Below are 21,431 nucleotides of genomic sequence, written 5' to 3'. Positions count from 1 at the left end.
GGTTCCTATTCATTTTGTGTTCCATTAGTTGTTCCATTTTGTTCCATGGCAACTGTAATTGGCCCATGCGGTGCTATCTGTGCTTCGTGTTCTCCGATTAGTGAGACTCGACGTCACACATTCTTTTCACATCAGATAAAATGGCAGCAACCTCTTTTGTCCCCCTTCTGTATCAGCCCCGCTCACTTCCTGTCCCTGTAGTAGAGACTTCCCCCGGTGTTGCGCCCTCCCTTCCTCTCCAACTTTTGCTGTCTCCTCTGCCTCACCCTTACCCTCTCTACCTCCCCCCTCTGTCTCCCCCTCTTTACGACCTGCTGAACCAGCACACGCCGGCCTGTCTGTCAAATCGACAGAACAGGTGCTCCAGCTACAACCTCGCTTCCCCCACTTTTCCCCTTCTGCAGCCCTAAGGCACACACACACACACACACACACACACACACACACACACACACACACACACACACACACACACAGAGCATGCACACAGGAAAAAACACTCCTACATGTTCACCCAAGTTGCATATTTGCAAACTATATGCTGACGGACACTGACCTGTAACTCTCAGTGGTGTCACACACTCACACACATAATACACGCACACGCAAACTGTACTAAATCACTGTAGGAGGGTGACCCAAAGGTGTCTTGACAGAAGCATATGAGCCTGCAGTCCTGCTGCAGTACATGATTTGATGTGAGCCCAAAACACTCCCCGGGCTTTTATCGCTGCCTTGTAATAAACTGTCTCTTTATCCTGCCTTCATATTTCTATCCATCACATTATGTTGCAATTCAGTTTCTAACATTAAGGAACTGCACTGACATCATCAGTGAGTCTACTGGTTGTCAAAGTCATGTAGAAACAAACAAACAAATACAAAAGTGCTTATTGTCTTTGAATCTGCTCCTCAATTAATCAGTCAGCAGACGTAAGGGGGGAGTGAATGGCTGCTATGGTGAAAGGGTGGGGGGGAGACGAAGCCATGGGAGGGGAGGGGTAAAGTTTGACAGTCGCTCACAGTTGGCACCAAGGATCCAGGATGCTTTGGGGCGGATGGGGAGAGGGGGCAGAGAGAGCGAGGCAGAGGTAGAGAGGGTGAGCTTCCATCGCAAGGGGACGAAGGAACCACTGATCCTTTTTCTCTTCGCAATTCACCTTTAGGGGAAAGAAAGAAGTGTGGAAAAGGGGCGAAAGAAAAAAAAAGGATATGAAAAGAACATGAAAGAAAGAAATCGTCATTAAACGCACTACGAAGTTCTCTCTTTCCCTCTCTTCCTCCATCTCGCACCTCTCTCAATTTAATCTTAAATCCACTCCAATTTCCCCCGAGGGACTCAATTCTCTCTTTTCCTGTAAGTATTCTCTTTCATTCTCTTGCTTTTATTCTCTCTGTTTTTCCTTCTTGTGCCTCAGTGCCCTACTGTGAAATAATGCCTGTGCCAGAAAACAAAATCTCAATCAATTGCTTGTTATTTCATTGCATTAATGAGTGAGTTCTTCTTTTGAGCTCTTCATATTGTAAAGTGAGGTGTGTGTGTTTTATGGGATTGGGAATAGGAAGAGCACTATGGTGATTTAGTATGCACAACCTCAGCTATTCCACAGCATGTTCGTGTGTGTGTGTGTGTGTGTGTGTGTGTGTGTGTGTGTGTGTGTGTGTGTGTGTGTGTGTGTGTGTGTGTGTGTGTGTGTTTGTGTGTGTTTGTGTGTGTGCGTGTTTGTCCATTTCCCTCAAACAGGCTTCCTTTGGGTGTTCTCTGGCTGGCCAGTTCAAATCAATATTGTTAATAGGTTGTGTGTGTGTGTGTGTGTGTGTGTGTGTGTGTGTGTGTGTGTGTGTGTGTGTGTGTGTGTGTGTGTGTGCACTAATGCAGCTCATGTAGATTCCCAGCCCTCTTTACTTGAGAGGCAGCTCCACTTCTTTTAGTGCATGACACATTTGCAGTCCTGCTGTCACAGTGTAAGTGTGTGCGCCATGCTGTAGGTGTTGCGAGTTCATGTTTGTCCGTCACAATCAGTGCCCTCCAGCCCAGTATCTGCTGGGGCTTCTGTCTCCGTCACTCTCCCCTTCTTCCTCCTCTTCTTCTCCTGGCTCCTCGCTCTGTCTCTCTAAAAGCCTCCTTGTCTGTTTAATTCTGTGTCGTTAGTTCTGTCTCTGTGGGTGGGCCTCTGTGACTCTGTGTGTGATTATGACAGGCTGTCTATAGGGAGGCCTGCTGTTGCCAGAGCAGCTCACTGCAGTGTTCAGTCTGCCCGTAGGTCTGAGAGGCTTTGCGTCTCTATTTCCCCCTCCATCTATCTCCGCGGTGCTTTGTGTGCCTCTATCAATATCGGTTTGTGTCTATCAGTGGATTAACAAGCATCTGTCTCTCTCACTCCCCTGCTTCCTCTTCTCCTCTGCAACAGTGAGAGACAGAAGGAGAGGGGTCCATTCCTCCTGGTAGAGTGACACCAGGTATTTCCTCTCTCTCCCGCTACTCTGACCCAACCTCCCCTCCACCATGACACTACTGGCCTCCGAGAGGTCACTTCTCATCCGGAACAAGTTCCGCTCAGGTGAGAATCCTACAGTCTCAACTCACGCCAATTAAAGGAGAGAAAGATTTATTTTCACCACTACAATGGCTTTACATCTTAGGCATAATTGGCAACATTAGCATCAATGTGTAGAGGTGAGGTGTTTGGGAGGGTTATTGACTGGCCAGTCACGTTGTCTACAGTATCATGTAATCAATACAGTGAATGTATTGAATGATGGCCAATGGATTTAATGATCGATACACACAGACAGATGTCTTAAAGAGACATGAAGACAGCTGAGCCCAAGGCCAAAGATCTATGCATGTTATTGTGGGACACTTTACCCACCGCGTTGGTTTGTTGATGGAAAAACAGACTTTACCAGCAAAGTCCTTTTTTATTTAAAGCCCCTTTTAAATATCTATTACATTAAATATTCATGTCTAAATAAACAACAATCAAAGTTAAGGTTTGTAAAGAAATGCTGATGATGATATCCTGTCCTATCCCAGTCTGTAGAGATTCTGAAGAAGAATAGTAAAAGAATAGCTGAAATTGATTCTAAATGATATTACTGAGTTTTACTAATGCAATGTGTTACGCTACTGATTACAACTTTCAGGAGACAACCAGCATTCTGTGACAAACAGCATTGAACAACCTTCCAATAACTGCATAATTCAAGATTCCCTAAATTGTAGCGGCTGCTGTTGTGTTCCCAGGCAGCTGTCGTTAACGGCTGGTAAAATAAAAAGGCAGAGAAATGACACAGACAGTCCCCTAGGTGTATAAACACCTGCTGGAAAACGTGATTCCTTAGGGCAGCTGCTCTGTTTGACATCATGTATGTACATAGCAGAGTCTCTGTGAGTCTTTAAAGTCTGCCAGAGCATCAAACTTATGTTGAGCCTTTGTGTGGCTATTGTCAGTCATTGTATGATATGATACAGTTTGTTTGAGTTCGTATTCATTGTTTAATTGTTAACAACTGTATCTGTTGTTGACCTTTGACATGAATTGGATCCAATGCAAAATGTTCCTGTTACAAAAGTAGGCGTATGCTATATGTTAATGGTCAATGTAGAAAATGTTGCAATCCTTATAGTAAATAATGGCTCCCAAACTTTAAAAAACAAAATATCTACTTGCAACCTCTCATCACATCTTTGAGTTGTGAGAAGTTCACAAGATTGTTTAATTGGAATTATTTCAAGAAGCCTGAAGAGGTCAAATATATATATTTTACAAGAAATTTGCAAAACATTAAACATTTCACAAAAAAGTTACAACTGCATATTTCTTAGTAATTCTTAGAAAACATTCTTTCTTATTTTGTCTTGTCCTGTTAATCCTGCACTAAGGACTGACTTCCAGCTTGGGAACCACTATGTTATGTAATGTATGTTAAGTGATATGATTTAAAATAGAGTTCAAAACTTGTATTGGACCTCCAGTTAAAATACAAAACAACAATGGTAGACACACATGCACACTGAAATCCAATCCAAAAGAAACTGCAGTGTGATAGCCACTGCTTCTTTAAACTGTTAAGATGACAGAGCACAACGCGTTAATCTGTTTTAAATCCAGATTTTTACAACGTTAAACTTTTGTTTTTGAGTCGCCGGAGAGGCAGGACGAGTACAGTAGTTAGCAGCACAAACGAGGATGACGTGAGGAGGAGGGGATGTATGAGAGGCTTGTGGAGAGAGCGGGACAGCTGAAGGGGGGATGGGACCAACAGAAATAGACATACTGAGAGATAAATAGTCACTGCCCTCAACCCCCACCGCACAGTCCTCCCCTCGTCAGGTCGTCAGGTCTCAAAACTCACCAAAATGTGTCATGCCCTACCCTGCGTCACATGTTTGTGTGTGTGCTGAATGCTAATGTGCGTATGTATGGCGTGTAGATGTGTACAGGCAGGCAAGGAGATATATAATCTACAAGTGTTGCAAAGTCATGGGGTAATATAAGTTGCAAGGCCATATCATTTAACAGTGATCTTGCATTGCTCAACTCTTACCTTTCCATGTCTGTGTCATTTATTTTCCCCTCATCATTTTGTCCTTTAAGTCAAACTAACTTACTGTTCCATCAGTGTAACTTGTAATATTTCATCCTTTTTTGCACGCAGCCAGCTCAATCTCTGTTCTTGTCTTTCAGTCCTGCAGTTGAGGATTCAGAACCGAAGGCAGAGTGAAATCAATGCAGACTGTGGTTAGTCTATGTGTGTCATTTACACTGTGATTTATCTCTGTATGACTGTGACCGCAGGTTGGATTTCATATTAATGATGTTCAGATCACCTCTTTGCACCGACTCATGATTGCCTATTGATTAGTAAATGTCTTTATATATAAATGTCTAGGTTTTACTATATTGAGCAGATTTTACTTTGCTTTGATTTCACTTTTTGAGTCTAAATGTTGTGTTTCATTATTATGCTTTAAATCCTCTGACTGTGCAAGAGACTAGAGGTTCATGATGTCATATTATACTGCATTAACCACCAATGTTAAAAACAGGGATACAATTTGAATTTGAATTAGAATAACATTTCATTCAAGAACATGATGCAACATGTTAATTATGAATCAGTAGGATCAATTAGGATGATAACCAAAAATATCATTTCATAAGCACACACAAATACCAGACATGTAAAAGACAGCTTTAATCTTTTCTTTCTCATAGTGAGTTTAGAAATATAACATGCAAGGATTTTGCGAATTTGGATACAAGTGTATAAGCATAGAGGTAACATACTAGAAATATATGCAAAAATTACAATAAGCTATAAATATCAGGTATTATCTGAAGATAAAGGTGCAAATAAATTGTGCTATAAACATAAAATACACATAGATTCATCCAGATATGTGCAGCAAATGTGATACTGACTAGTATAGAGTGTGTAGACACTCTCAGGGAGTTTGTAGACAGGCGAAGGTGCACCTTCCTTCAGTTTCCTCCTTGTTGTCTGAGGCTGAAGCAGGTTGCACAAGAAGTGCATGCACATTCTGATGCCTGCCAACACAAACAATGCTCCATGCTGTAACTTGGAGGGATGAGTTTAGGGCTGAAAGTGCTCTGTTGTTACACTAGTTCACCTGAGTTGCTCCTCTACTAAGCGTCCTCTAAATCTGCTGCATTGTCATATATTCATATAACCACATGCTATCTGTTTCCATAGGGTTGAAATCTACTTGTCCCCCTAAAAAAGACCAGAGTGAAGCTCTGGTGAGTAGCATCCAGTTTCTCAATAATATCCAACAGCATGACATTTCCACACTAATAAATCAAATACTGATTTTGATGATGAGAGAGCCATTCAACCCCCCACCCACACACATATGTTTTTTGTATTGATATTCATTTGTTAAATTGATTTTATTTGACAGAACAGGATAATACTACAATTTGTAAGTTCATAATAAATGAATTAACATTACTTTTGAGAAATGATTTATCAGAGTTTCCCCCACCACTGAATGGGTTAAATGGTCTTGTGTGGAGATTCACCTCACCTAAAAAGAACTCATTTGAACTGGTTTCAGTGGTGAAACTTTGTAGCACAGGATCCAAGAGTTCCTTAAAAGACCATCCAAATGTTCAGGGAGAAACACTGGTGTAAATTAATATTTTGTTATTACATTGGCATTGAAGTTGTATTTAACTTTCCCCTGAATGAACTGCATTGTAATCTGTGGGCCCTGGCTGTTGGTTTGACCTGCTGTTTCCTGATGCAGCGTCTAACTGACGACGGTGCTGCTCAGAAGTTGCCACCTAGTGGTCTGAATACTGAAACTGCACAAGGTGATGCCCTGCCTACAGTAATGTTGCTGTTTCCTTCCTGCTTTACCATGTGTGCTCCCAGCAAAGTGCATAGTTACATATTTCCCTTCCCCTCTCTCTCTCTCTCTTTCTCTGTCTGTATTTTATCAAATCTGTTCTGCTCTCCGCTTCCTGTTGTACAGTGCGAGGAAATGAAGTGTGTAAATCTGGCAATGGGCTTGGTATTTCATCAGCTGTCAGTTAAATAGATATGTGACCTTGTTGCACACTGTAACTCTGCATTTTAAGCAGCCTGCAAACATATCAGTGATTGACAGCGCATGATAAACTCACCCATCCAGGGATCAGAGCCTTCGTTTACTGACATCTTTCTCTTTTTATCTCTTTCTCTCTCCTCCTCTTCTCCACACCCTCTAACCTTCCTGTTAATTTGAAAAAGACTATTATTATAATATCTGATTTCCCTTTATGCCCTTTCAAAACTGTTGTGTGAATGTATTTTTGTGTGTGTGTGTGTTCATATCCAAGGGAATACATCTCCCTATGGACAGACGTGTTTACTATTTTTTGATGCTTCTGCTGGTTTAAATTGGGACTGACTGCCTGTGGCAACACTGTTGTGCATGCTCACATCACATATGTTCTGAAATCCTGTTGCTTCTCTCTCTCTCTCTCTCTCTCTCTCTCTGCTGATCTCCCATCTGTCCTCCCATCTCTCCACTTATCTGCACCATTCCTCCGTCCTTCTCTCCCCCCCACACACACACACACACCGCAGAGAGGACTGTGTGCGGGGCCCAGAGGCAGAAGAAGGCTCGCCAGACGCAGGACCTCACTGAGAGGATCCAACGTCCGCCTGGGCCTGTGGAGCAACAGCACGAACACACACTGCCCCTGGAGAACCGTGAGTCAACACGCATCCGCATACACCGGCACACACAGACAGAGTCACACACTTATTTTTTTTATTTCCCACCCAATCTCCTCTGCTCCTCTTTCGACCTTACTCCTTTCACTTTTTATTTCCTCAGGCTCTGCCTCTTTCCCCCTGTCCGCTGATGTCTTCGAAGATGACATTTCCTCCTGCTCTTCCTCCTCACCCACTGAGCAACATGGTGTTCACCAATCACCAGCCTTTTCTTCATTGCCAGGGCTCTCAGGTGACCAATTACTGAGTGACTTCTCAGCTGTGGGCCCGCCCCTTAACCACAGCCCTGGTCATGCTCAGGTGAGGAAACAACACTGATGTGTGTTGGCAGCAACAAGGAAGTAATTCCCACAAATATTCTCTGATAAACACAGATTCATGAGTTTATAAATAGCCTCATATGTCAACACTGATGATCTGATATTCTGCCTTCAGTCTGGTTTGGCGTTGCTCCCGGCAACCGAGGGCATCAGACAACCTACACCGAGTGAATCAACCTCCATAGCAACAACTGGGAGACCAAATGGGATGTATCTGACCTCTCAGACCACACCCCTGCTGCCAAAGGTAGTGTGGGGTTAGTGCATGCTAATGCTGTCACTTTGGATTTCATTTTGTGGCTCATTTAAATTTCATAAGGGTCTTTTTTGTCTTGAATATTTTTATGACTCCTTAAAACAATATTATATATATGCTGTATATATATATATATATATATATATATATATATATATATATATATATATATATATATATATATATAGTCAAGAATTCAAGGAAATAAATGTGGTCATATGACAAATTAATCCATGTGTGTGTGTGTGAGTGTGTGTATGTGTGTGTGAGTGTGTGTATGTGTAGTGACTGGTATTCACAGCATGTATACAGCATAACAGATAAAAGAGCATTGTAGAGGTCTTTAACCTAACAGGATGGTCATTCGTCTGTTTTGTCAAACACAATGCTCTGCTGTAAGCTGCTCTGCATTCATTACTGTCAATTTGCACTTCTGGGGGAGCTCAGTATTTGCCCTGTAGGTTAACACATTCACACACAAGCAGCATGGCTGTATGTCAGAACCAGCACATACTGTCATCTGGAGATTTGTGAGGCATTTATACATTTCATGTCAGAGTTTAACATTGACATGGGGTAAATATTAATAATAATATTTTATACGCTACTCTTGAAATTACTCACTTTAACCACACCACAGTATGGTTACAGTTGAAATGTGGGTAATGTGTGTCTTTACAGACAGCTCGGCCTCCCAGCCCCACCTGCTCCTCCTCACTGCCCCCCTCCCTCAACTTCAGCCATCTCCCCCGCCCACGGAAACCGCGGGACACCAAACCCAAAATGAGGAAACTTAAATATCACCAGTACATTCCTCCAGACCAGAGAGGAGGGTCTGGGATTGGAGGTACCAATATAATCATTTACAATACTACAGTTCCTTTCATTTGTCCAATCAAGGCTTGCTCTTGTGGCGAGTTATTTGAATTTAGAATTTAAACAATTGGTTATTTCCAGGAGGAGCCAAACAGAAGAGCCCTACTCCTAACCAGTCTTTAGACTCAGCCTACTCCCATCTCCTGAAGCAACAGCAGGTCTTCCTCCAGCTGCAAATCCTACACAACCAGCAGCAGCAGCAGCAGCAACAACAACAACAGACACAGCAACAGCTACAGCCACAAGAACAGCTCCCTGTTGGATCCAGGTATGCAAACAAATTGCTATTGATTCATGCAGTTTCAGGTAATCAACTAGGCAGATCTCTTTATCAATGATATATTAGTCCTCAGATAGTTTGTGTGAGTTAATGCTGCTGTCATTCCTCCAGTGGAGATCACAGTGATCTTGTGAAGTCCTCTGGAGCCATGCCTCTGAATCCCCAACCTGTTCCCGCAACAACAAACCACACCCCTACAGACACAAACTCTGTGTCCAAGTCTGAGCTTCTCCCCGCAAATCTCGTTGATCTAACAGTAAGAAAAGCATGAAAGCACTGAAAGAATGATAACCTTTATTTACAATTCATGGTGAAGACAAACTCATAAGTGTCCTTTTCCCCTCGACCTTCACCTCTTTTCTTCTTCAGGTGTCAGAGTTGCGGCAGCAGCTGCGTAAGCGCGGCCTCCCCGTCTCCGGCACCAAGCCTGCTCTGTTGCAGCGTCTCCGCCTGTTTCAGCTTCCCCACTCTTGCCTCACCCCTGCTCCCCTCTGCCAGCAGAGTACCAGCTTGGAGCCCCTCACCACCTGCCCCCTACTGCCACCCAGCCAGAGCCCAGGCTCAACCTCCAGCTCTGGACAAGACTCCCCCAGCAGCAGCCCCAACCAACAGATGTACGTCCAGGACAGCGGAGTTCCTAATGGCACTCTCAGTGACACTCAAAATGGAGTTCAAAACGGAAATCTGAACAACGTGCCGAATGGTTTCTCGAGTGCTGCGTCAGTCAGTTTGGCAGGTGAACATTGTCTTTCCAACGCTGTCTTCTTGACTCCTGCCAGCACCGCCTCAGGAACTCCAAGTCCTAGTCTACCCATGTCGTCCTCATCGCCCTTGCAGTGTGGGATTCCCTGGAGAACGGAGAACGAGCAGCAGCAGCAGGAGCTGAGTGTGGAGATGGAGATGAGGGAGAGGTTACGGAGCAGGCCCAGGGACCACTCCACTAACACCGGCGACAAGGTGAGCAAAGACAGGCTTTGATATTTGGTCTATGATAAATTGGAGAAAAACAGGATGACTGCTTTGCAGAACTACAATCATTCATGTTTTTGTTTAATTATTATTATTCCTTCAGTCTTGTGGAGGATCCCTTCATCCTTTCCTGCAACAGGATCCTGGATGCTCCATAGGGAAGCCAGAAACAGACGGACAGACAGAGGTGTTGTTTACACAGGTAAAACACACAAATCAATGCACACTTATCTTGGAAAATCGCTTCTCAAGGGCACGCTACACAGTCTTCAATCTAGAAAACTGGTCAAATGTGAGCATACTCTCTTCTCCCACCTGTCAACTAATTTACCGCTGCTTTCTAATCAGGTGTTTTGCTGCCAACCGTGTGATGTCATTGGCCAGGATTTTGAGCTGCCAGTGCAGATTACAGCAAGTCCAGTTCGGACCTTGCCCGGTGTTCGCAGCTTGGAGGAAGAGCTGCAGGAGGCTATTCAGAAAGCACAGGTTAGAATCTGTAGATGAACAGGAAGAGATCACCGACAGTTTATTTTGTACAGTGGGATTTAAATGTTGCTTTTGGCCACAGATGGACCCTCGGCAGTCCATAGATGACATTCTGGATGAGCCCATAACTTGTGTTGGTAAGAATCCCATAATTAATAAAGAATACATTTTAAATGGCACACACACACACACACCATCTAATCATTTTTACTACCTCTCTTTCAGGCTCTGTCAATGTCTGTGATCATAAATCCCCTGCCCACTCAGTCCCTGGCTCTTCGCCTCTTCCTCTTCAAGCCGATCAGTCCCAGGCCTCTCAGCAGCACAAGGATGACAGCTTCCTGCCCTCACCTCTTTGCTCCTCTCTCCTGCTGGAGCTCCCTCCATCTCCTGCTGTAATAAACCCCAGCCAGGTTATCTCAGCACCTCCCCCACCCCCTATCTGTACCTCCCCTCTGCCGTCCACTGGGAGGTCACGGAAACGACGGGCTCCAACATCATTTGACGCTGCTGAGTGGCTTGAAACACTGACGTCCGGCCTCCGCCCTCTTACTCCACCGACAGCTCCTTTTGTTGAGTCAGACTTCAGTCTGGATTCAGATCTGAATGTCAGTCGAGTGTTGGATCTAATGGTAGAACAGTGGTGAGGATTTGTGTGGGCATATCTGTTTGTATGTACAGTAGGTGAGCGTTTTTGATGATCATGAATGGGGCAAACATGCATCCCACTGAGGGCACAAGATTGTGAAAAGCCTCCATCAGTTCCATCCATCATTGAAAGGCTGTCAGAGTCACTGGCTCCACGCAATGTCGAGAGCTGGATTCATTTCAGCGAACAGATTAAACATGGCTTTGATGGGGCAACAAGAGCACAAACACATGCACACACATAGACACTGAGGGGCACTGTTTAAAAGCACTTGGGCTCAGCCAGAAATGGCAAACAAGCAACACATCTGTGGATAGACACACTCCACAGCACAATGTTTGCAGTGCAAAACAGAAAACCTGGTGGCATATTAATTTAAACATGCATCCTGGCTGCACTGGGAGAATGTTGTTTCTGACTTATCTCCAAAACCCGTTGTCGGATTGGGTTGAGTGTGGCCCCTGGTGTTGACTCAGTCATTGAGTCCTAGCCATTCATAAAGCCCATTTAGAGTGTGTAAAAGCCAGACAGAACACACAGCTTGTGTGTGGCTCCAGACCTTAACCTCGGTGCCAGACACACAGTCGGCATGCAGAGGGAGAAAGCTGGCAGAAGCTGCAAACAAGCAGTGTGTGTGCGTGCTCGCGTGTATGTGCAAATGTGTGCGAAAGCTTGTGTGTTAAGTATGTGTGTTCAATATGTCTGACTGTGCGTGACCGAGCACACAAGGCTGCTTCTGTTTTGTACGTGTCAACACCAAACTGCTTCCATGTATTATTAGCACCTAATACTAAATGCACTTGTAGTTATTTGTTTGCTTACAGTTCGGTGTGCCTGTTTGTGTTTGTGTGTGTGTGTATGTGGTATGATTGAACTGTGAGAGGATACGTGTGAAAGACACAGAAAAAAAAGCTATGCATTTCTGTGTCCACATTTCAGACCAGATATTTCATTGTAGGCGTATTGCCAGCAGGCAGTAACTCCAGTGTAGTTATCCAGTGTAATCATCAGAACAGCCACATTACCTTGTTCAAGTCACCGTTCTCCAGGAGAGCAATCAGGCAACCACCCCAAAAATAGTCCCAATTCAAATGCTCCAATCAGACAAGTGAGAGTTCCCTCATCGCTTTGCAAAAACAGGTGGTCATTTTGTTCCCTGATTAACCCCCAACAGTGTCTGGCCCGCTGCACTCTGCTTACCCTGCTACTAGCAAAGCCAGATTTAGCACAATTTATAACCCAACACCAAGGCCACACCTGTGCACTTAGTATAAATGAATTCCACACATGTATTATTTGACATCATTAAATCTTTTCTGTACATTTCAATATACGAAACGACCATTTGTATTAAGAGAAAATGCACTGTAGAATTAGCACAAAAAATTGTTTGGAGAATATGAAAGATGAGCAGGGGTGAGCTTGTCAGTTGAAGCTGATACAGTAAATACCGCAAATTTTCTTAATGGTGACAGAGATCTTTCTTTTATAATATACATGATTTAATGGTCATGCAGAAATGGGCACATTATTTGTTTTGCATAATACACTTTTAGTAAGTTAGGTCCATTCTCAACCCCACTTAACATAATGACAATAATGAAAAAAATCTGACAGAGGTTAGCTGCCATTAACCTCTGTCGTAGCAGATAAATGTAATTTAGATACAAGATCTCAACTACATGAACTTATATTCTGCACTTAATTGGCTGCATGGCCATCAATCATTTTGGAGAGCTCTGATTGGCTCATTTATACAGTATCTGGAACATTTGTATTATTTATTATAATTTATTAACTGGACATCCTTCTGTAAGACCACTTTATTTTGAAGAAAAATGAAACAGGTTTGCCCCCTCCTCAGTCTCCAAAGTGTTAGAATAAAGGTTATGTGCTGAGTGCCATATGATTTGTGTAAAGGGCACATAAACTGACTGATCTGAGGTCATCATGTCATGTTTTTTGTACACAAACATTTCAATGTTGCTGCCGGCCAGTTCCTTGTTCTGATGATAAACCAGTGTCTACTAAGCAAGACAGCCTCGGTACATTATTGGAAGAAGTCATCTGTGCATAGGCAAACCTTCAGCAACACACAGCTTTATGTTGAAGCAATTCTTGTACAGCTTTCACTACAGAGACTATGAAAAATGCAGTTGAATGTGTATGGATTGCTAAGATAATCATAGCAATCAATAAACATTGCCTGCTGCATGAATAAAAAAATAGAAAACTGATTGGCAGGAGAGTAAGATGCTACCTCCTGTGACTTCCAATGCTTTGGGGCCGACACCAGTGTTTTCCTTGTTTCTAATTTAATTTCCGAACACTGGTGCAGAGGTTCTTGGAACACCCCTAAGACAGTTTCACAGGTTTGACTAAAACCCCAGGTTTAATAATACTGTCTGAAACTGGGTTTGAAACTGTCCTGATCAACTGGAAACATTCGGGTGTTTCAGGTAACTGAGACTCTGTTGGCCACTGCTGCTATAAATGCCTTATTGTGAAAATGTGAGAAAATAAAATGTGTTTGCTTTTATTTATTATGTAACTTATTCATGCCAAAGATATCAACCACTGTCCAAAATGTATTTAAAAGCATTAAGAAAATTAAAGTCTTAATAGATTTTCTATTTGGTTCCTCTTTGTTTTGTTTTAATTGCTTTTTTGAGTTGAAATGATTAAAAAGTGGAATGCTTCATGATGAAAAAAACTACTGATAACTGATATATTTCATAAGAAACTGTCCCAAATGATGACTTATCAAATATTGATGATCATAAAGTAAAATAGAATATTCATTTGGACCAATATGCTGCTTAAATATCCATGAAGCAGCACTAACATCCACATGGCATGATGGTTAATCTTCATAATGACACAATATTGTAATATGGAGAAACAATGATGTAGCTGTAAATAAAAAAAACTGGATAATCTATAAACTCCAGTCAGTGATCATCATAAGGCAAAGGACCACTAAATTAAACAAAAATGATATTTTATTGTTCCTTGAACTACCTCATATTAAAACTTACATCACATTAATATTTAATATCATATTACTAATATAGGATATTACCAGTGTAGGGCAAGTTACTTCCAAAATGTAATACATTATAGATTACTAGTTACTGTCAATTGAGAGTAATTAGTTATATTACAATATTTCTGTCTCTGAATTGTGATGCTTTACACTACTTTTGCATTATTTTTGAGTTATTTTCACCAAAATAACAGCAGAAGTATGACTTTACAACTAGCCTGTGAATTTCCCCACGGGATCAATAACGTCTCATCTTTATCCACTTTAATACATCATACATACATACAGTTTATTCATAATATTTTGTATAATTAATGTAAAAATATGCAAGTAACTAGCTATAACATAAATAGTGAAGTAAAACATGCAATAGGCCTACTTGACTTTGAATTGTGGTGGAGTAGAAGTATAAAGTAGGAGAAAATTAAAATAATAATAAAAATAAATAATTAAAAGTACCTTAGAATTGTATTGAAGTAGCCTATGGTATAGTTACGGTACTTTCCACCGCTGATAAAATGTAATGATATTACGTTTAGCAAGACTAAAACTGACGTACCCTTACCTGTTGGGACACTGATGTTGTCCATATCGTCTCTGGTTCTGGCTCTGACCACGGGAACAGTGACGGGACAGCTCGCTTCAATGCAGCGTAATAACTCCTGAAAATAATGTCCATCTCGCAAATGTATCCGTGTCTGCAGTCATCTCAACCACCGAATTCCAGTAACAGGAAAAAACACTCACTGACTTTTTTTTCTGTGTCGAAATCTTTGGCGGTGTTGAATTCTTTAAAAAAAAAAAAAACACCACTAAATGTCGGGTTGAAATGCGTTGTAACTCGCGAATGTTACCAAATTTTAATTAGTAATGCGTAATATTACTGCGTTACAGCAAAAAGTAATACATTCATGTAATTGCGGTAGTTTTGTAACGCGTTACTACAACACTGATTATTGATCAAAATGAGATGAAAGGTGTCCCAGATATACATGATTATTTGTAGCTGAACAAGGGCCATACAGAAACATCTTACAGTAACTTGCAGATCCTATCTTAAACTCTTCTTTAAATTTTTTAGGATAGGAAGTTTTTGTAATACCAACCCAGGAGTCTAGAGCCATGCTAACTTGAGCTAAATGCTAATACCAGATCAAACCTGAGTCTAGACAATATAAAAAACCCTTGGTTACACCAGCATGCTAACGTGCTCACAATGACATGCGAAGCAGGTGTAATGTTTACCATCTAAGTTTAGCTTGACGGTGTTAGCATTCTTATATTTGCTAATTAGCACTAGCAAAAAGTACAGCTGAGGCTTTTGGGAATGTTATTTTTGCAGGTATTTGGTCATAAACCGAAGTATTGGATACCTTGAAAATGTGACCTGATGATGGCACTAGAACACTAAGGGCCCTATTTTAATGATCTGAAACGCAAGTATGAAACGCAAAACGCAAGTAGCTTTGTGGGCGGATCTCGGGCGCTGTTGCTATTATACCGGTGGGATAAATGAGTCTTGCGGCCGACGCAAATCTTAAATGGGTTGGTCTGAAGTAGCTAGGTGTGGTTTGGGCTTAACGTGAAAATAACCAATCAGAGCGTCATCTCACATTCTCTTTAAGAGCAGGCGCGCTTGTTCCATGGCAGATTGCTATTATGACGGCGGATTTGCCTGGCGCACGCCAGCGGGAGCTGTCCGAGATGCGGCAAAGTAATAAATGCCCGTTTTGGCCGGGTGGCGATGTTGCTGTGGCCTCTCGGGCGCATCTCCTCAAGTCTGGAGAGGATTGCTGTGCCTTAACGACCGTTATCTACCGGACCGAATAACAACGCGGATTTCGGTGCCTTATTTAGATGCCACTTAAATGCCTGTGCTTCTTTCTGATGCTCCAAAAACGGACGCTAGGGGGAATTGAAACATCCCCGCACAGGGCGCTAGTTATGGTAACACTACACTCGACAGCAGGTAACGTTAGCCTACCGTTAGCTCGCAGCTGGAGTAAACACGGTTACAATGCGGACAGCTTAATGGTGTAAAAGTGTGTCTGTATTTCACTGGAGAGGATTCCAACAACAGTCCATAGAGAGACGAAGTCACGCCCTTCTACTTCCGGTCCATGGGACCTTAATTCGTAAAAAATATGAACAAGAGTCAATGGAGAGATAATAATTATTTTTTGATCCCGTTTGAATTGAGCCATGGATTACAAATATGATGTTCGTCAATTTAAAACATTATTTTTCAACCGAAGAAAGTCTCCGTTTATTGTTAAACTGTTGAAGTATAAGACTGTGAAAATACGTAATTAGAAAGACTACACACTTCATGGATGACGTCTCTCTGAAGCTACGATGTCTGTGTGTATCGTACTGGGGATGTAACGTTACATGAGCAGAGGATCTCGCTTGTTCTTTGGCTTTTCTGCTGAAAACACTTCGCTGGATAAAACCCAGCAGTTAAGATAACGTTACGTGTTGTTATGTGTTGTTTAACAGAGCTAAGTTAGCTAGCTAGCAAGCCAAGCATCAAGCTAGGTGAGATAGATTGTGTGAGACGGGAGATGTAGTTCACTAAGCGGTTTCACACAAAACTAAGTGGTCACATGACCAACCTACGGCTAACTGAGACTTTCTTCGGTTGAAAAATTGTCTTTTAAATTTGACGAACATCATATTTGTAATCCATAGCTCATTTCAAACGGGATCAAAAAATTTTTGCTTCTCCCCGTTCACTACCGTTCATATTTTTTCTGAGTTAAGGTCCCATGAGGTCCACTGGAGGGGGCGTGATTTCGGCTTTCTATAGCTGCTGTTGTCTGAAAAACAACACAGATGTTGCGTTCACTTGAAAGTCGCCTCGCCAGCCTTGTGCTGCATTCAAAGTTGTTGTAAAATACCCTTTTCCCATCAAGTGGTTGTTTTTGTCGTTTAACAGGAATTTACTGGTGAAATAAGTTATTGTTATAAGTTATTGTTATTACATTTTTAATAAATCATTTAATTTTGACCCTGTGGCCTTAGCAATAAATAAGCCGACTGTTGTTTTCGGCTCTTTTTTTAATTTTTTAGATCAACTATCATATATATATATATATATATATATATATATATATATATAAAACAAGTATTGTTTTAGCACCGGGAAAATTTTGTGTTTTCCCTTTTTTTTTTTCTCGGGGAGGGGGGTGATGTGTCACCTTTTTCAGCCCTTCTGAGTTTGCAGGTATGGTATCTCTTTGACAATTTGTTCCATCAGCTGCAAGGGAACGGAACTACTGTGACCAGTGAGTACACGTTTCGTTAAATTGACTATTATCTTAGCTAGCTGATAATTAAAGACTTATTGTTTGAACAATTTGTGTATCGTGTCATCGGTAATGTGTGTGCCAACTCAAGTCCTATACTGTATATTTTCTTTTTGACCATTGGTAATCATTTAAAGCCTATATAGCCTATCTATGATTGGTAATTATCTATTTTAAACAGTATGGTAACGTTAATTAAAATAGGCCACATTCGCGTCTGGTGCAGTTTTAGTTTGAATAGTTATATCTGTGCATTTTTGTCAGTGTTGCAACTTCGTTAATAGTGGTGGTGGTTATGTGCTAGCTACAACTTATAACATTTTTCAGTCCAGTCGCCTGTCAAACTGCCTGCGCCTCCCTACTTGCCCACTCGCCTCTCATTGAAAATGAATTACGAGGCGCGACAATGTGTGAAAAGCCCGTAAGTAGGTTTCATCCTCTGGGGACCATGAACGTCAGTTAATCATTTTGTTAACAATCCATCCAACAGTTGTTGAGATATTTCTGTCTAGCCATCCAGCCATGGCTAAATACTTAATGTCATTACTAAATGTGGTAGCTGTTTTACTTAATTGCTGTGTTGCTGGTGTATTTTATATTGCATGCTTTCTTGCATTTCTCAGTATATCCCTGCAAACTGCCTCTACTGTAAACTTAATCTGCTAATGAATGGAGAAACTTGGCTTAATGGATTCACATGTATCTGATGGATGGCTCAGGATGTTTTTCCTCTCTTTATGTCTTGACAATCAACTTATTATTCTGCAATGCAGGAAGACACCTTAAAGCTATAGTGCGTAGTGTCTGTCTCCCCCATGAGGAATTAGGGGTGGGCGAAAAAATAATAATCATAATTAGACGATATCCTTTAAAAATGTGTTTTTAAAAGTCTGAGTTACTTAATCACTGATGATAATAATGGGCACAATGTTGAATGAAAACAGTTATTTATTGTTTTTAAAGTCTTCAAGTAAAAACACGTCCTTATGGCCTTATTGCCTTACAACCTATGGCCTTATTGAACAAATGCCTAACTTCAAGTACTGCCCAGTACAAAGATTACACAAAAATAAAAAGGAAAATCTGCCCAAAAGGTGCACTTTCAAATCAGATTATCTTAAATGATATATATATATATATATATACACACAATTCATGCAGTTCAATGTCTTATTGTACTCTGAAATGAAAGAATAGAACAAATAAATAATTGAAGTTAAAAAAGAAATCATGGAATCAATTTATAAACCAAAATGTATTCTAAATTTTTGACTCTTCAAAGTAGCCCCCTTTGGCAGATATAACAGCTGAACACACTCGTGGCATTCTTTCTACAATGGAAATCAAATATTCTTCAGGAAGTTCTTCCCAACTCTGTTGCAGAAGTTCCCATAAATGTGTGGCACTTGTAGGTTGCTTTGCTTTGCCACTCCATGTTTTTAAGCTTACCATCTTGTTCTTTTTTCCTAAGGTAGTTCTGGCATAGCTTGGACTTATGTTTTGGGTCATTATCTTGCTGTAGGATGAACCCCTGACCAACTAGGCGCATACCAGAGGGTACTGCATGGCGCTGCAAAATGCTGTGGTAGCTGTTTTGGTTCAGGGTGCCTTTCACTCTGTACAAATCACCGACCCTGGATCCAGCAAAACAGCCCCAGACCATCACGCTTCCTCCTCCATGTTTGACAGTTGATGTCACACACTGAGGAACCATCCTTTCGCCTACTCGACGGCGTACAAAAATCCTGCGTGATGAACCGAAGATTTTGATTCATCGGCCCATAACACCTTCTTCCAGTCTTCAGTAGTCCATTGACGATGTTTCTTGGCCCAGGCAAGCCTCTTTTTCTTATTCTGACGTCTTAGCAATGGCTTTCTTGCTGCAACTCGACCTATCAAACCTGCAGCTCAAAGTCTTCTCTTTACAGTTGAAACTGAGACTTGCTTATTACGACCACTATTAAGCTGTGCTTGAAGCTGTTGTCCTGTGAGCCGCCTATCACGCAAGCTTGACTCTCAGAAACTTGTCTTCTGATTCTGTTGTGGCTTTGGGTCTGCCAGACCTCTTCCTGTCAGAGTTTCCCCCAGTTTCTAAGTGCCTTTTGATGGTGAAGAATACTGTAATCACTGACACCTTGACTTTCTTCGCAATTTCTCTGTAGGAAAGACCAACATTCTTAAGTGATGTCTCTCTTCCATTGTTAATTGCCTTTTTCCCGCCATTTTTATGGCAACACACTACTTTCTGCAGTACAATACTGTTCATATAATGGTCACGAGGGTATGGTACCACAGTGTGTTCCAACAATACTTTTATACAAACAGAGGGGGTTGTAAGTAATCCAGACAAGTTGGAACAGCTGTGGGAATTGGTTGCACCAACTTTCAAAGTTTGATAAACCTCCATTGCTGCAGAACAGCTTTACATTATTTACCCATTTCTTGTTCCCTGAAAAAGGCCTCTTTGTAAAATTCTGAAATGTACATTATTTTTCAGTTTTGGGTAACCTTAGTTGTTTTGTTTTTTTAACCTCAAGCAGTTCACCACTTACCTTTTGTACCATTTCAAGCTATACATTGGACTTGAACTGCTAAAATTTCAATAAAAAACTAGACAAATTGGGGTGTTCTAAAACTTTTGACCAGTAGTGTGTGTGTGTGTGTATATATATGTATATATATATAAATTTGTTGACAAATGGCATTAGTGTAAACAAAGTCCACAATTTACAAACAAATAAAAAATTTCAGGTATCAGTAAGTAGCTCTTGAGCTCCTTTTCAATGGCAGTGGACAGTGACTCCTCTCCTCCGACTTTGTGTTTTTTTGAAGTAACTCCCAAAATACTTTTTGGTCTTTTTTACTGCCTCCCTGGTGTCATCATCACCACCACCACTTGCTCCACCTTCTGCAGCTGTAGCCATAGCTTCAGCAGTTGAGGGGCCTGGGGTAGGGCTGTCTTCCACTGTCATAGCCATGAGTTCAGTGGTAATTGTTGACGCAATGGCTTTAATCTGGTCATCATCATTGTAACGTTTTTGAAGCGGGGGTCAAGTGTGGATGCCAAACTTAACAGGTCATCCACACAGTCTTCTTTGTTCTTGATGTTTATTTGTTTGGTTAGGTCTGTGTCATCAGATTTCACTGCCAGGACCTCAGACTTGAAAAATGCCAAGACAGGTTTGAGGTAGGACACTGTTACAAGTTGCTCACCTGAAGGAGCATTTGTAAACTCTAACAGAGGACTAAGCGCTTTGCTCACTGATTCCAGCACATCAACATCTTGCCATGTTGGAATAAGATGCCTGCGCTTTCTGTCTACCCAGCACATGACAAATGGCCTTTTCTTGCTCAATAAATCTCTCTATCATGCACTGTCTTGAGCCCCATCTTGTTGGCGTTTCTGTGATGAGTTTATGCTCTGGAAGCTTCAGCTGATCTTGGGCATCATAAATTGCTCTCTTCATTTTCCAGCTATGGGAAAAAGCTCCAATGACCTTCTTGCAAACTCAAATGGCTCTGTCTACTCCAGGATCCCTTAGTCTCCTCACTGGAAAACATTTCATATTTACAGAACAGCATTTATTGTGAGCCAATTTCACAGTTTAATGTTGTGATGTCCTTGTCAGATATGTTGGTCTAATAGTAGCCATACCTTTACACTAAATGTGTATGCATTTGTTTATTGTAGTTTAATTACTGTTAATTTAATGTAGTATTTGTTCAATTGTCAATTTCATACACCTAGCGCAAAAGCTTTGCTTATTTTTGTTCCTTTTTGAAAAAACAAATCTATTTGTCATTCCAACAAACAAAATAACTTTTACATCAACTGCATTTTATAGAAGCAATCAAAGTAGGCCACTTACCAATGACAATATGAAGTCTGTGCCCAAAACACGGTATCCTCGTCCAGCTGTTAACTCGGAGTGCACTGACAATGTTTGCACCGCTGTCTGTGGTCGTGCACACCATACAATCTTCCCTCAG

The 21,431-nt window shown here is 41.5% G+C and overlaps 1 protein-coding gene across 1 annotated transcript; it reads left to right on the top strand.

Moving 5' to 3' along the window:
• The first annotated feature begins 1,041 nt into the window (after nt 1-1,041).
• On the top strand, nt 1,042-13,720 carry si:dkeyp-69b9.3 (myocardin). The gene is made up of 16 exons (XM_028581180.1): nt 1,042-1,357; nt 2,412-2,561; nt 4,692-4,745; nt 5,722-5,768; nt 6,278-6,344; nt 7,102-7,227; nt 7,355-7,551; nt 7,687-7,818; nt 8,509-8,674; nt 8,785-8,971; nt 9,095-9,239; nt 9,353-9,940; nt 10,056-10,154; nt 10,301-10,438; nt 10,521-10,575; nt 10,664-13,720. Exons 2-16 carry the CDS (start codon nt 2,507-2,509, stop codon nt 11,083-11,085), a joined length of 2,478 nt encoding a protein of 825 aa, XP_028436981.1. The 5' UTR covers nt 1,042-1,357; nt 2,412-2,506; the 3' UTR covers nt 11,086-13,720.
• Nucleotides 13,721-21,431: the final 7,711 nt, after the last annotated feature.

Source organism: Perca flavescens, chromosome 6, assembly GCF_004354835.1.
Source record: "Perca flavescens isolate YP-PL-M2 chromosome 6, PFLA_1.0, whole genome shotgun sequence".
NCBI classification, from domain to species: domain Eukaryota; kingdom Metazoa; phylum Chordata; class Actinopteri; order Perciformes; family Percidae; genus Perca; species Perca flavescens.
This window is presented reverse-complemented; position numbering and strand designations above follow the sequence as displayed.

Bases quoted from the DNA above. Each gene is read 5' to 3' on its own strand.
- si:dkeyp-69b9.3 (XM_028581180.1), top strand. From the start codon at position 2,507: ATGACACTACTGGCCTCCGAGAGGTCACTTCTCATCCGGAACAAGTTC. The intron at 9,240-9,352 runs GTAAGAAAAGCA...TTTCTTCTTCAG, and splicing joins CAAATCTCGTTGATCTAACA to GTGTCAGAGTTGCGGCAGCA. The intron at 9,941-10,055 runs GTGAGCAAAGAC...TTATTCCTTCAG, and splicing joins CCACTAACACCGGCGACAAG to TCTTGTGGAGGATCCCTTCA.